The sequence below is a fragment of the Rhinopithecus roxellana genome, chromosome 2 (genome assembly GCF_007565055.1).
Source record: "Rhinopithecus roxellana isolate Shanxi Qingling chromosome 2, ASM756505v1, whole genome shotgun sequence".
Taxonomy (NCBI): Eukaryota; Metazoa; Chordata; class Mammalia; order Primates; family Cercopithecidae; genus Rhinopithecus; species Rhinopithecus roxellana.
This window is the reverse complement of record NC_044550.1, coordinates 98470440-98484188: the sequence shown is the minus strand read 5'-3', so window position 1 is coordinate 98484188 and position 13749 is coordinate 98470440. Positions and strand designations below refer to the sequence as shown.

General features: G+C 35.6%; 1 protein-coding gene across 1 annotated transcript in view; it reads left to right on the top strand.

Moving 5' to 3' along the window:
• The window catches only part of DDX60 (DExD/H-box helicase 60), a 104067-nt gene that overhangs the window by 30246 nt on the left and 60072 nt on the right, over window positions 1-13749 (top strand). The window contains 8 exon segments of the mRNA XM_010384440.2: window positions 770-911; window positions 1884-2039; window positions 3666-3771; window positions 4230-4345; window positions 5567-5727; window positions 8618-8821; window positions 8823-8874; window positions 13308-13474. Of these exon segments, the coding sequence (XP_010382742.1) occupies window positions 770-911; window positions 1884-2039; window positions 3666-3771; window positions 4230-4345; window positions 5567-5727; window positions 8618-8821; window positions 8823-8874; window positions 13308-13474 (1104 nt within the window).

Sequence of the window (13749 nt, the reverse complement as noted above, 5' to 3'; positions counted from 1 at the left end):
TTTTTTTCTTTTTGGAGACAGAGTCTCGCTCTGTCGCCCAGGCTGGAGTGCAGTGGCCAGATCTCAGCTCACTGCAAGCTCCGCTTCCCGGGCTCACGCCATTCTCCTGCCTCAGCCTCCCGAGTAGCTGGGACTACAGGCGCCTGCCACCTCGCCCGGCTAGTTTTTTGTAGTTTTTAGTAGAGACAGGGTTTCACCGTGTTAGCCAGGATGGTCTTGATCTCCTGACCTTGTGATCCGCCCGTCTCGGCCTCCCAAAGTGCTGGGATTACAGGCTTGAGCCACCGCACCCGGCCGGGAATCTTAAAAGTTTGAAGGATTCAGCATCTTCTAGGTCCCTGAACACTCAAACACATTTTTTAAAAATGCTCTTTTGACCTAAAAGTTAAATCTGAACATATTAAAATCTAAATAAAGAACAGAAGCACATTTCAAAGCAGGAGTATTTCTGTAGCTTTGGGATTCTATCTGTGGGTAACAGTGTGAGAAAAATACTATTTTGAGAGTCAAATGCAGATTTCCTTGATTCAGGATAAATAACTATACAGAATGCAATTTTGGATCAGTTTTTTTTTTTTGTTTTGTTTTGTTTTAATGCTTTAATTCCTTAAGGAGTAAAGCATTCACCATTACCCAGCCTGAATGAGCTTACATTAACAAGAATTGGAACGACCCTGCCCACTGCCTTTCAGTTCAGAAGCATATGAACCCTATAGTTTATTGCTAATATGAATATTGCCAATAACTTGGTTTTCTTTTCAATTTTCAGAAAAAATGGTGTGAATATTTCATCTTAAGAAATATACATACTTTTGAATTTTGGAATCTGAATTTAATTCACCTTTCTGACTTAAGTGATGAGCTTTTGTTGAAGAATATTGCTTTTTACTATGAAAATGAAAACGTAAAAGGTACCATCTCAGTATATTATAATCATTATACTTCCATCCACAGATAAACTTTATAAGGAATTTAAAACTACAAAATAATTTTTCTGTACTTCCAACATATAACATAGCAATTATTTTCATCTTTGTTCCCATATGTATGTAATATTTTAGTTGCAGTCAGAGGGAATGCTGTATTTTAAAATATGTTTTTCACTTAATATTACATTGAAAGTATTTCAGGAGAAAATACATGTTTTTGTGTCCAGCATTTTCAAATTTCAAAAGTTGAACTTTTCATTTAAATGCACGCATAATATTTCTTCATAAAATTTAATTAGTTTAATTATTTCACTACTATTGCGATATTTATGAAATTTAATTTTTTTCTAAAAGATAAGGCTAATTTATATGTTTTTATATGTAATTTGTTTTTCTTTCTTTAAAATCTTTTCTTAGGGTAAGGTTTCTGATGTTTCCTGATAGTAAAACCAAATGATACAAAACAAAAACATATTTGGACAGAACTCTAACTGATTGAACATTATTGAAGCTTTGACCACTTTGATGTGGTTCCTTCATATTGTAACCATTGTAATGAATTAACTGCATATAAACTTAACAATCCTTTACCAATTTTCTCATCTCTCAAAAATGAAAGTTTTTATTCTGTTTTGTTGGTTGTAAAGTTATGTGTGGCATAACATTTTTATTACCTTAAAGAGTAGTTAAATGTTCACGATGCATTTTGTGAGATAATATACTTACAAAGGTAATACTTAGTTATTAAAATGAAAAACAAGATAAACTTTATGGTCTGTATCTCGTAGTCAACACTAGTGACCATTTTCATTTATGTCCAGTGTGGAAGTCACCAAAAATTTCACTATGTGGAAAGTATTTCAGAATTCCATGAATTTACCCAAAATGTGACTAATGATTCTTTGTGTGGGTGTGGATGGCTTCTACTCTTTAGTGTTTTTAATTGTTATGTAGGCCTACATTTGAATTTGGGAGATACCATTATGAAAGATTATGAATATCTCTGGAATACCGTATCAAAGTTGGTCGGAGACTTTGAGGTTGGACAGCCATTTCCTCTGAGAACAACAAAATTTTGTTTTCTTGAAAAGAAACCATCACCAATCAAAGGTAATAAATTTCTCAATTAATCTGAAATGAAAACATTATTCCTCTGAAAATGTTTAGGAAATACCACTAATTCAATGCTGCAAGTATAAATAATTTTCTGGCACTTGAATTTTAATAATAAAAATAAATTACCTTTGTTCTTATATCCTGGGCGTGGTATGCTATGACTATAATTATGAAGATTTACATTTTGCTTATAATTAATATTGTTTCAATTAAAAAACACAGCCAAATATATGTGACTTCCATTTCCAGCAATATGGCAGTTATAGGTCAACAGAAAAATCTCTTTGTGTAAAGCACTTGAGATGCTGAATAAGAGACACCAAACATCTTTTTATATCATTATAGCTAAGCTCAAAACATCCTAGGGGCTGAAAAATTTAGGGAAGGCCACATGGGCTCTCCACCTCTTTTAGGCAGCAAGTTGCAGGGGCTTAAATAAGAAAGGATCCGAACAAACACAGGCACAGGGAGTACCAGGAGGATCCCAGGTAGAGCAATGGTGGTTTACCTGGAATCATGAACCAGACATTCGATAGAATACAAAGTCATTCATTTGTCTATTATCATCTTATACATGATATGTAATATCTATCTATCTATCTATCTTGTGTGTGTGTGTGTGTGTGTGTGTGTGTATAAAATCAAGGAGGACCCACAAGAATATTGTAATCATATCAAATAATCTCATTACCATCTTCCCTACTTCTTTTTTATTTCATTTCATGAAAGTCTGTATATATGTGTGTGTATATGTATATAGATATATAATCTCTGAGGCTTCCATCGTCAAACTCTTTGTCTTATAATAAGGAATAATAAAAGGAATTCACATTTGAAAATAAAAGGCATAGGTATTTTTCTTTATCTTCCTTCCTTCCTCCCTCCCTCCCTCCTTCCCTCCCTCCCTGCTTGCTTGCCTTTCTTTCTTTCTCTTTCTTTCTTTCCTTCCTTCCTTCTTTCCTTCCTTCCTTCCTTTCTTTTTTCTTTTCTTTTCTTTCTTTCTCCTTCCCTCCTTCCTTCTATCTTTCCTCCTTCCTCCTTCCCTCCCTACCTCCCTCCTTTCTTTCTCTCTTTCTTTCTTTCATTCTTTGCCCTTCCTTCCTTCCTTCCTTCCTTCCTTCCTTCCTTCCTTCCTTCCTTCCTTCCTTCCTTCCTTCCTTCCATCTACCTACCTATCCGATTTATCCATCTATCATCTGTCTACTTACCCATCCATGCATCCATCCACCCACCCATCCCCCATGCATATCCACGTATAATGCCAAAATGCTGTCTTAATTCTTTATGCTCTACTGTGTTCCAAAGTGTTTTACTGCAGGAAAAAACTTTATGAGAAGGGCTGAACTTGATACATGTAAATAAGATTAATGTAAAATGTTTTTGTATTTTTAGTAGAGACAGGGTTTCACCATGTTAGCCAGGATGGTCTCGATCTCCTGACCTCGTGATCCGCCTGTCTCGGCCTCCCAAAGTGCTGGGATTACAGGCTTGAGCCACCGCGCCCGGCCTAATGTAAAATGTTTTTAATGTGAGTTTTAGAAAATAATATGTAATATTCTTGTCTGAAAGTTTTACATTTGACCTTGTCTCTCTCTCTCTTTTTTTTTTTTTTGTTTACAGACAGCGCCAATGAAATGGTGCCCAATTTGGGTTTTATTCCAATGTCATCTTTTGTGGTTGATAAATTTGCTGGAGATATTTTGAAAGATCTGCCTTTTCTAAAGAGGTATAAGACCAAAACTGTGCCTCAATAAATACTTGTATGGAATACATGAGTTACTCAACAAGGATTATTTGAAATGCAGATGATTAGAGTACATTACATGTAGTATGTGTTTGTAATACATAATGAATTTAAAATCAAAATTTTCAATGCCTTTTGGCCATTATTATGTAAAAATCTGTATAGTTTTTAATCTTAGAATAAGTCACTACAGCTGCATATTTTAAATTAATGAATTAATGAATGCATATTAATTGATATTGATGGGACTGTCAGAGACGTGGAGTAGATTTTGATTTATTAAACCTCTAATAAACTGCTCTTTGGATTCTACCACCCACATCATATTGCAGAAAGAAGAAGGGGAGCTATGATTTTCAAAAATATTATAAAATAAAATCTGTGCTTTGTTATATTTAGAAGTGTGCAATTTAAAATATGCTTTTTTTTTTGTCTTGCAGTGATGATCCTATTGTTACTTCACTGGTTAAACAAAAAGAATTTGATGAACTTGTGCACTGGCATTCTCATAAACCCCTGAGTGATGATTATGACAGGTCCAAGTGTCAGTTTGATGGTGAGCTCTGTGACTCTAGTGAAATAAATTTAAATCTACTTTACTCTCTGCCTTTTGTTTTATAGTGGAAAATTATATCATGAGACACAAATTAAATTTTTTTGAATAAAAATAGTCTACAAGATATTTAGATGTGCATTGGGAAAGATGGTAATGAAAAATTCTCTTTTTCTTCTATGACAGTCATATGCGTGCAGATATATATGTGTTTTAGGAGAAAGTGCTAGAAGTTGTTTTAAGGAAAGATGGTTTGTAGTTTAAGCAATATATGTATTCCTTGGAGTCAAATATATTGAGACCATAGTATTCCAAGCAATTTTCACTGTTTCATACCACCCGATTGGCTGCATGTAATAAGCACCAGCATTCTATCTGCCTTCATGCTCAGGGTGGTTGAAACTACAAAAGGAGGCCCATGAAACTGCTAACAGTGGATCAGCAGAGACTGAATTTAGGATCTTGTCTTCAACTCAACTTTCTGTATCCCTATGCTTACCCCTACCCCCGTTAGAGTTGACAAAACTTACTCTGAGAATAATCTAGGAGTAGGCATATCAAGTATGCTCTTATGAAGTACTTATTAGCCTGGGTATGTAAAAAATGACCAAGGTGTTGGGGGAATACTTCAGATGAACCGTTAACATGCTTCAGAGTGGTTTGGTTTGATGTATATATTTACAGACATAGAAAAATTAGCTTAGTTATTTCATTTCTGTGAGTATTATGGAGGTAAGAGAGTAAGGCATACCTTGATTACTGGATTTCTTACGTTATGAGATTTTACCATTTTAGCTGCGATGCTCTGGGCTCTGGCTCTGTGGCTATGGTCTGGAGTAAGGATTTTTTCTATCCAGTGATGCAAGAAGCCAGAATATCTTAGATGGTTGTCTTCTTGCCTCTGTCTCTACCTTCTTCTTAAACTAATTCACAGGGCAGAGGACATACGTCATGCCTGGAATCTGTCATTTTTTTTGTTGCATCCTGGTACCTGATTTAGGAGGTAGACCATGAAAGTGTGTTTTGTCACTTCCACCCTTTGAATAAGAGAAGGAGTTATTATCCATAGATAACTTGATTTTACATTCTCTCTTTAAGAAAGATAATAAGATTAAATTACTTTTCCACTAATTTAACTAATGGATGTGGGATAATATGAAGAATTGATGAGAATGCTATTGAAAAACTAGGATAAAGTTACATTTTAAGTCTTTTCTTTTTCAGAAAAATCTAGAGACCCTCGTGTTCTTAGATCTGTGCAAAAGTATCATGTTTTCCAACGGTTTTATGGGAATTCATTAGAAACGGTCTCCTCGAAAATCATCGTGACTCAAACTATTAAGTCAAAGAAGGATTTTAGTGGGCCCAAGAGCAAAAAGGCACATGTAAGTTCTATACATTCTATCAAGTTAAAAAAAAAATTCTTTTTCTTTTCTCATGTTGATATTTGTTATCCCTTTGGTGGTTTCTTTTTATATAATACTTTTTCTTTATATATATATACACACACACATATATATATGCATGTATTTTTATATATGATTACTTATTCTTTTACCTCTTGCTGAAAAAGCCTAACCTGCATAAAAAAGTTGTAATGGTATTCTATACATAATAATGTATGTATCTATTTGAAGAATAATTAAGTGACTAAAGTTTTGAGTTTAGACATTTTAAACTAACATTAAAAATATAGTTGTTTATTAGTTAATGACAGTGAAAATCTTTTTCATATAGGTAGTAAAAATAGATATGAAATGTTTATCTACTGTTTTCTAAATTATAAAGAGTGTTTACACTTTTTCAAAGTATTTAAATGATTGATCAATCCACCACATTTTGTGAGTAGAAGGTTAGAACTGTCCATTTCCTCTTTCTGTGTGGGTTGGACTCCTGCAACCTTACATTTTTCCTTCTTGGGATGTCGTTTTTCTACTCTTTTCCCAGGAGACATAACTGTGGAATGGAATACAAGGAGTAGATAAGAAAAGTTCCAATCTGTTTCTGGAATAATAATACTAATAGTTTATGATCTAAAATTATCAGTTGATAATTTCTGCAACATTAATGTCTAAGTACAGATATTTTTATTTTAAAACTGAATTTTCTGATTATTTGACTTTAGAGACAGGTCATAAAGGTTTCCATCTTAAACAAATGGAAAAGTCATCAGGCTTTAGTATCTTTCAGTGGGCCTCAAAGTTGGGGATTTGGTAATGGCATTTATTTTCACAAAAAGTTTCTCTCGAGATGAAAGGTTTTAATATATTAGAGAAAGTACCAGCTTAACAAAACCAATCACAAATAAAGGCATTTGTCACATATCTACCTTAACAAATTGAAATAAACATGGTGAAGTTATCAGGAATGAAACATATAAAGACCTCAAAAAATATTTTTATTCTCACTTCTGAATAATTACTTTTGTGAAAATTTTGGCAAGATCAGGAAAATGTGCATCTCTTTGTCAAGCCTTCAGTGGACATTTCAGAACTCCAAGAGACAGATAGTTCATCAGTTCAAGAACTTATCCAAAAAGCTCTTGTATTTTTTACTCAAGATAACATCAAAAAATAATCACAAATTACTCTAAAAGGTTCTCAGATGTTCTATGAAGGCTCTATTCTTCAACTGCTTCAAAAGTTTAAGCAGTTGGGCTGTCCCATCTTTTGTTTTAAGAGCCAAAGAGAAGCCTGTCTGAGCCCAACTATGTGATCATTGTTTCTCTCCTCCTTTTCATTTTTATAGCCAATTGTATTGTCAGTGAGACTATTTAATTGAACATTTACTTTTTTATTTATGGGTAACAAAAAGCTACTGCTTTTCAGTGATGTTTGTTGTTGTTGTTTTGAGAGATGTTATGAAATGGTAAATTTGCAGAAATTCTTGTCACATAATACAATGTATGAAAATAGAAAAATCTACATGGCAAAGGGTCAAAGGTAACCCTTGTACTGTTGAGACAGAACCATGCTAAATTGGCCCAACACAGCAAATTAGGAAGGCTAAACACTGGGAAAGCTCAAATATTATTGATTAGAAGGATTTGTTTCTAATTTAGAGAGTGATGACAACTAAAATTGACTTCATTATAGGCAGGCATTTACAGATTAATTTCGTGACTAACAAGAAGAGTGGAAGATGTGTTGGAATCCTCTTGCTAATACAACAGTTCTCTAATTTGTCTTTGTAGATGAATGAGTCAGGTTGGTAAAAGCATGGTAAAAGTGGGCCCATACTATGTTTAAGTTAATTGGAAGTGCTTATTGAGGAAGATAAAATCAATTGTATTTGTGTTGTTCCTCTTATCCACTCCTCTTCTTCCTCTTTCCTTATTCACTCATCAAACATTATGGACTAAATGCTTTGTGCTTGAGACATACAGACAACAAAGGCACATTCCTGTCTCAGGATCTCAATTAAGAGAGGAGGAATGACAAGTGAAATTACAACTATAGTTTGTGCTAATGAGTGCTTCAATAGATGTCTGAGCAGAGGAAGAATACATGACTTAGACTTGGGAGAGTCAGGGAAATCTTCATGGAGGAAATATATTAAACAAGTAGAGAATACGGAAGTGATGTGGGAAGAATGGAAGAGGACAGGCGATTCCAGAGGGAGCAGCAGATATCATAGCATGGAGACATGAAAAGAGAGGCGGCCTCTTGTCTCTGATTTTGTGACATTAACTCTTCTTCTTCTTCTTCTTTTTTTTTTTTTTCTGAGACAGAGGCCTGCTCCATCGCCCAGGCTAGAGTGCAGTGGCCCAATCTCGGCTCACGGCAACCTCTGCCTCCCGTGTTCAAGGGATTCTCATGCCTCAGCCTCCCAAGTAACTGGGACTACAGGAGTTTGCCACCATGCCCAGCTAATTTTTGTATTTTTAGTAGATAAGAGGTTTCACCATGTTGCCCAGGCTGGTCTGAAACTCCTGGTTTCAGGTGATCCGCCAGCCTCAGCCTCCCAAAGTGCTGGATTACAGATGTCAACCACTATGCCTGGCAGCATTTACTCTTTTATTAATAAACCACACCACTTACAAATCTAGAAAATTATCTACAGAGAGCCTTTATACTCCCTAAATTAAATTGTCGTAAGTTATAAATTAACACAGGCTTCATTTCTGAAAGAAAAAAAAATTTTTTTCACATCTACTCAAAATGGGATGATGGTCAAAGTCATCAATACACCCTTAATATTGTCTCATTCATGACCTCTTATCTTAGAATATTTTCAACTTATTTTAAGAGATGCTTTTTTTTTCCTTTGGGGCAGGAGACCAAGGCTGAAATAATTACTAGAGAGAATAAGAAAAGGTTATTTGCCAAGGAAGAACAAAAGGAAGAGCAAAAGTGGAATGCTTTGTCATTTTCTGTTGAAGAGCAAATGAAAGAGAATTTACACTCTGGAATAAAGAACCTGGAAGACTTTTTGAAGTCCTGTAAAAGTAGCTCTGTGAAACTTCGGGTTGAAATGGTAGGGGTTAACTGCTTGCTTGAAAGCCTGGAAAGAACATTGCCGAAGTGAAGAAGGTATGTGATTCTGTTTTCTTATTTCGGTGAGTTGGAGAATTAATACAAATGTAATGATGATAGTTGCCATTTATTAACTGGAAATTTACATTAGAAGACTTACTTGCACTATCTTATTTTATGTGTTATTACCTTTAATATGTTCTAAGACCCACAATGGTTGCCTGAAACTGTGGATAGTACCAAATGCCATGTATACTGTTTTGTCCTATGCATACATACGTATGATAAACTTTAATTTCTAAAAAGGTACAGTGAGAGATTAACAACAATAACTAATAATAAGATAGAATAATTACAACAATATACTATAATAAAAGTTATGTAAATATGGTCTCTCTTCCTCAAAATACCTTATTGTACTATACTCACCCCTTTTCTTCTTGTGAGAATGTGAGATGGTAAAATGGCTACATGATGAGGTGAAGTGAGGTGAATGATGAACGCTGTTGTTGACCTTCTGATGATACAACAGAAGGAGGATCATCTGCTTCAGGTGATCCTTGCGTCATTAAGCCATGATGGAGTGAATGACTGATGTTAGGAGCAGACGATATTGATGATTGGGGTCCTCCATGATTGAAAGAGTTTTGCTGAAATCTTTTAGAAGAATAACATTAGCAGTAACTGTTGTCACTTTTTTTTTTTTTTTTTGGAGGGGGGATGGAGTCTCACTCTGTCACCCAGGCTGGAGTACAGTGGCACCATCTGTGCTCAGTGCAACCTCCGCCTCCTGGGTTCAAGCAATTCTTCTGCCTCAACCTTTTGAGTAGCTGGGACTACAGGTGCATGCCACCATGCCCAGCTAATTTTTGTATTTTTAGTAGAGACGAGGTTTCACCATATTGGCCAGGCTGGTCTTGAACTCCTGACTTTACGATCCACCCACCACGGCCTCCCAAAGTGCTGGGATTACAGGCATGAGCCATCGTGCCCGGCCACTGTTGTCACTCTTTAACTCATCAAAGTGTTTCTGTGAAGGTTGCAATTCTTTTGTGATTTTTTGGGTGACTTTAATGCTGTATTCCATCTGAGAATTGTATTCCATATTTTTTCTTTTAATATCTATGTAATTTGAAACACTTCAGCAAATTCAGGTTCTGCTTCAGGTTCTTCATCTTCCTCCCTAGATGACTCAATAAGTTCTTCCATTTCCTCATTTGTTAACATTTCCTAATGAACTTCAATATGTTGTTTCACTTCTTTATCAAACACGTTGGCAAATCTCTCTCTATCAATTAGTCTTGCTGCGTGAATTATTTTCCTAACTTCTCCATTGATCCCCAAGAAGTCTTGAAAATCACTCAGGACTTCACTCCATACATTCTTCCAGCAGGCATTTCTAGTTGTTTGGTTTAATTAATCCATTGCATCTTTGGAGAGTGTTATTGCATCAGCAATAGTGAATAATTTCCAGCACCTTATCATGTCCAGATTAGGGTCTGCATCAATTGCTGATTGAATGTAATCAAACACCAGGCAGGTGTATGTGGCTTTGACAAACTGAATGATGCTGTAGTCAAGGCACTGAAGCAGTGAGTTTGTATTTAGAGGTAAAAATACAATCTCAATATTTTCATTTTCAACAAAAACAGATTTGGGATGGCTAGGTGCATTGTCTAGTATTCTAAGCTTTCCTCTTTCAAGTATTTTTTCACTTCTGGGAAGAAGCATTGGTAGAACCATTCCATAAAAATGTTGACTGTCATTCACACTTTCTGATTATGTTGCCAGAACACAAGCAGATAATTTTTGCTTTTGGGTTTGAGAGTGTATGGCTTCTTCATTCTGCATGCTATGCCTCTCTTTATTATATGCACTGCAGCATTGCCACCTAGCACCAGTGTTAATCTGTCCTTCCATGTTTTATGTCTTGGTGCCTCCTTTGGACTTTTAAGAATGTAGGTTCTATTGGGCATCTTCTTGCAGAAGAGCCTGGTTTCATCACAATTAAAACCTTGCTTTGGATGGTATCCTTTCTTTCTAACCAACTTCTTCAACTCTTCCAGAAATGTGGCACCAGCTTCTTCATTGGCAGATGGAGCCTCTTCAGTCAGTGGTTTTTTGTTTTGTTTTGTTTTGTTTTTGAGACGGAACCTTGCTCTGTCGGGACCAGACTGGAGTGCAGTGGCGCGATCTTGGCTCACTGCAATCTCCGCCTCCTGGGTTCAAGCGATTCTGCTGCCTCAGCCTCCCAAGTAGCTGGAACTACATGCACACGCCAGCATGCCCAACTAATTTTTGTATTTTTACTAGAGATAGGATTTCACCATGTTGGCATGTTGGCCAGTATCATCGATCTCTTGACCTCATGATCCGCCCACCTTGGCTTTTCAAATTGCTGGGATTATAAGCATGAGCCACTGCGCCTGGCCCTCTTCAGTATTTTTTACACTTTTCAGTCGAAACCTGTTCCCAAATTTGTTTAACCATCCTATATTTGAAGAAAATGGGTCATTGTCACTCGTTTTGGAGGATGCCTTGCTGAAGTCTTCATACAGATTCAATGCTTTCAGGTGCAACATGTTTCCATCACCTGGAAAATATTTTCTATTTATGCCTTCCACCTTCTATCTTAACTAAGCACTTATCAAATACTGTGGCCAAAACTTTTGCCATTTGAGGTGCAACAGAAAAAATAGCACAGATTTCTTTTTTCTTCTTCACAACTTAATGGATAAAAGATTGTTTCTGAGTGTAGATCTTAGCAACCTCAGCATGTGAGTTTTTCTTTACTTATTAAGTCAAGAACTTTCATGTTTTCACTTAAAGCACTTTATGGCTTCTTTTTTGGCACATCTGAATTGCCAACATCACTTATTTTGCAGTTTGGGGCCATTTTAATAAAGAAGGGTTATTGAACACCAACACTGAGGCATCAGTGCAGTCAATCTGATCATCAAGGTGGCTATTAAGTAACTAATGGAACATGGTATCTACAGTGTGAACATGGGGGACAAAGGAAGGATTCATGTCCTGAGCAGGACGAAGTGAGATGGTGCGATATTTCATCACACAACTCAAAATGGTGTGCAATTTAAAAACATATGAATTATGTATTTCTGGAATTTTTCATTTAATAATTTTGAACCACAGTTTAGCTTAGATCCCTGACACTGCCAATAAAAGGAAAATTTTGTATTTTATCAATGAGTAATGAAATCTCAGAGAGGGTCCAAAGGGCAAATATATAGCACATTCATAAGCACCTTCAAAGACAGGTGCAAAAAGAACAACTTATAAAGTTGGGGACATGGTTAAAGGAACCAACAAAAACGATGAGACACCCAGGAAGAATCTGTCATTCACCTTTGAGACCAATGAGTAAACATTTCCTTTTTGGGTAACACTGTATTCATGCTTCCCTGGCACACTGAGTTCTTCCAAAGCTGCTGTGGATACCATGTGCTCTACTTTACAATTTCCATAACAGGTAGTAAAAGAGAAAAGAAGAGGCAGAAAGAAGAAGATACAGGTGAAATGGGATCACATCAAGATGTGTAAATTCACAGCAAGTGAAATGGTCTTGTTCCATAATACCTCCAAACTGACAGCTCTTCTGAGCAAACCTAGTTGATCTGTCAGTTTTGAGCCATCTCCACACTTTGATCCATTTAACACCTGACCTCCATGTTCTCTCCAACACCCTGACCCCCCCCCCCACCCCCACCTATTGTTTCTGCTGCTTAACTGGGAATGATCAAGTGTTATGCATTGTTTTTCTAAGTGAACTGCTCACTTAGAATAACAGTGCATAACAATCAGTATGGACTGTATTACATTTCCTTTGTAGCCTCTTACTGTATTCAGTAGGTGTTAGTTAATATTGTTAAATAGGTGAAATATAAATCATTGATTAGAAGAAATCCTGACATAATAAGTATGAAATAATTAGCAGAACAGAGGAACAAAAAGGATATGTATGAATATAAAGCATTGGAGAGAGATTAGCAACATCTAGAATGTGACAGTTGGAAGAGGTGGATTGAATTGAAGGCCTCCAATGATTATACCAAATGCTTATCTGTGGTCAACCATAGGACTCAATAAATGTTGTCAAGGTTTTAACCAGATATTTCAAGTCATAAAGATATTTTTCTTTGAACACAGTAGAGCAAATATGAAAATAAAATATGTAGAAAATATTTGTTATTCTTCCTAAATTTTTACAAACTTGAGCTTCTTTGATCTTATTTCTATTATGAACTATATATTTTTTCCCAACACTGATGTGGCTGTGTCTCAGTAATCCACGGAGATGATGAAGTGTGGATAGTTGAACTTCAATTTTACTTTATTTGGCCCTTTCTACTCCAAAACCTCCACTAATGCCAAGTAAGATAGTGAAGCCATCTAGACGATTAACCTTGGGTAATCAGATGAATTATTTTTGATGGTCTTTATAACAATTTTATTGTTTATTCTTTACCAAGGTAAAACCATGAAAGATTTAAGTATAGCTGTTCAAATGATGAAAAGGATCCACTCCTTGATGGAAAAATACTCAGAAATTTTACAAGAAGATGATCGACAACTCATAGCCAGATGCCTTAAGTATTTAGGATTTGATGAGTTGGCAAATTCTTTACATCCAACTCAGGTAATATTATCGGAATAGCTCAATTTCAACAGGGTAATTACTAGTTATACATAAAGTGTTTTGCAAATATAGTTATCTCTTCCAGATTTTTTTTTTTTTTACTGAAAATACTATTATTAGTAGTAATCCAACTGCCCAATCTTGAAGTAATGCATAATTAGAAAATTTGTACAAATGCTTACCTGGACAAACATTAAATGCCAGATAATCTCTGCAGATCCTTAAAACTAACCGTATACTTAATTCTAGCAAAACATCTCAAAACTATAGTGTGA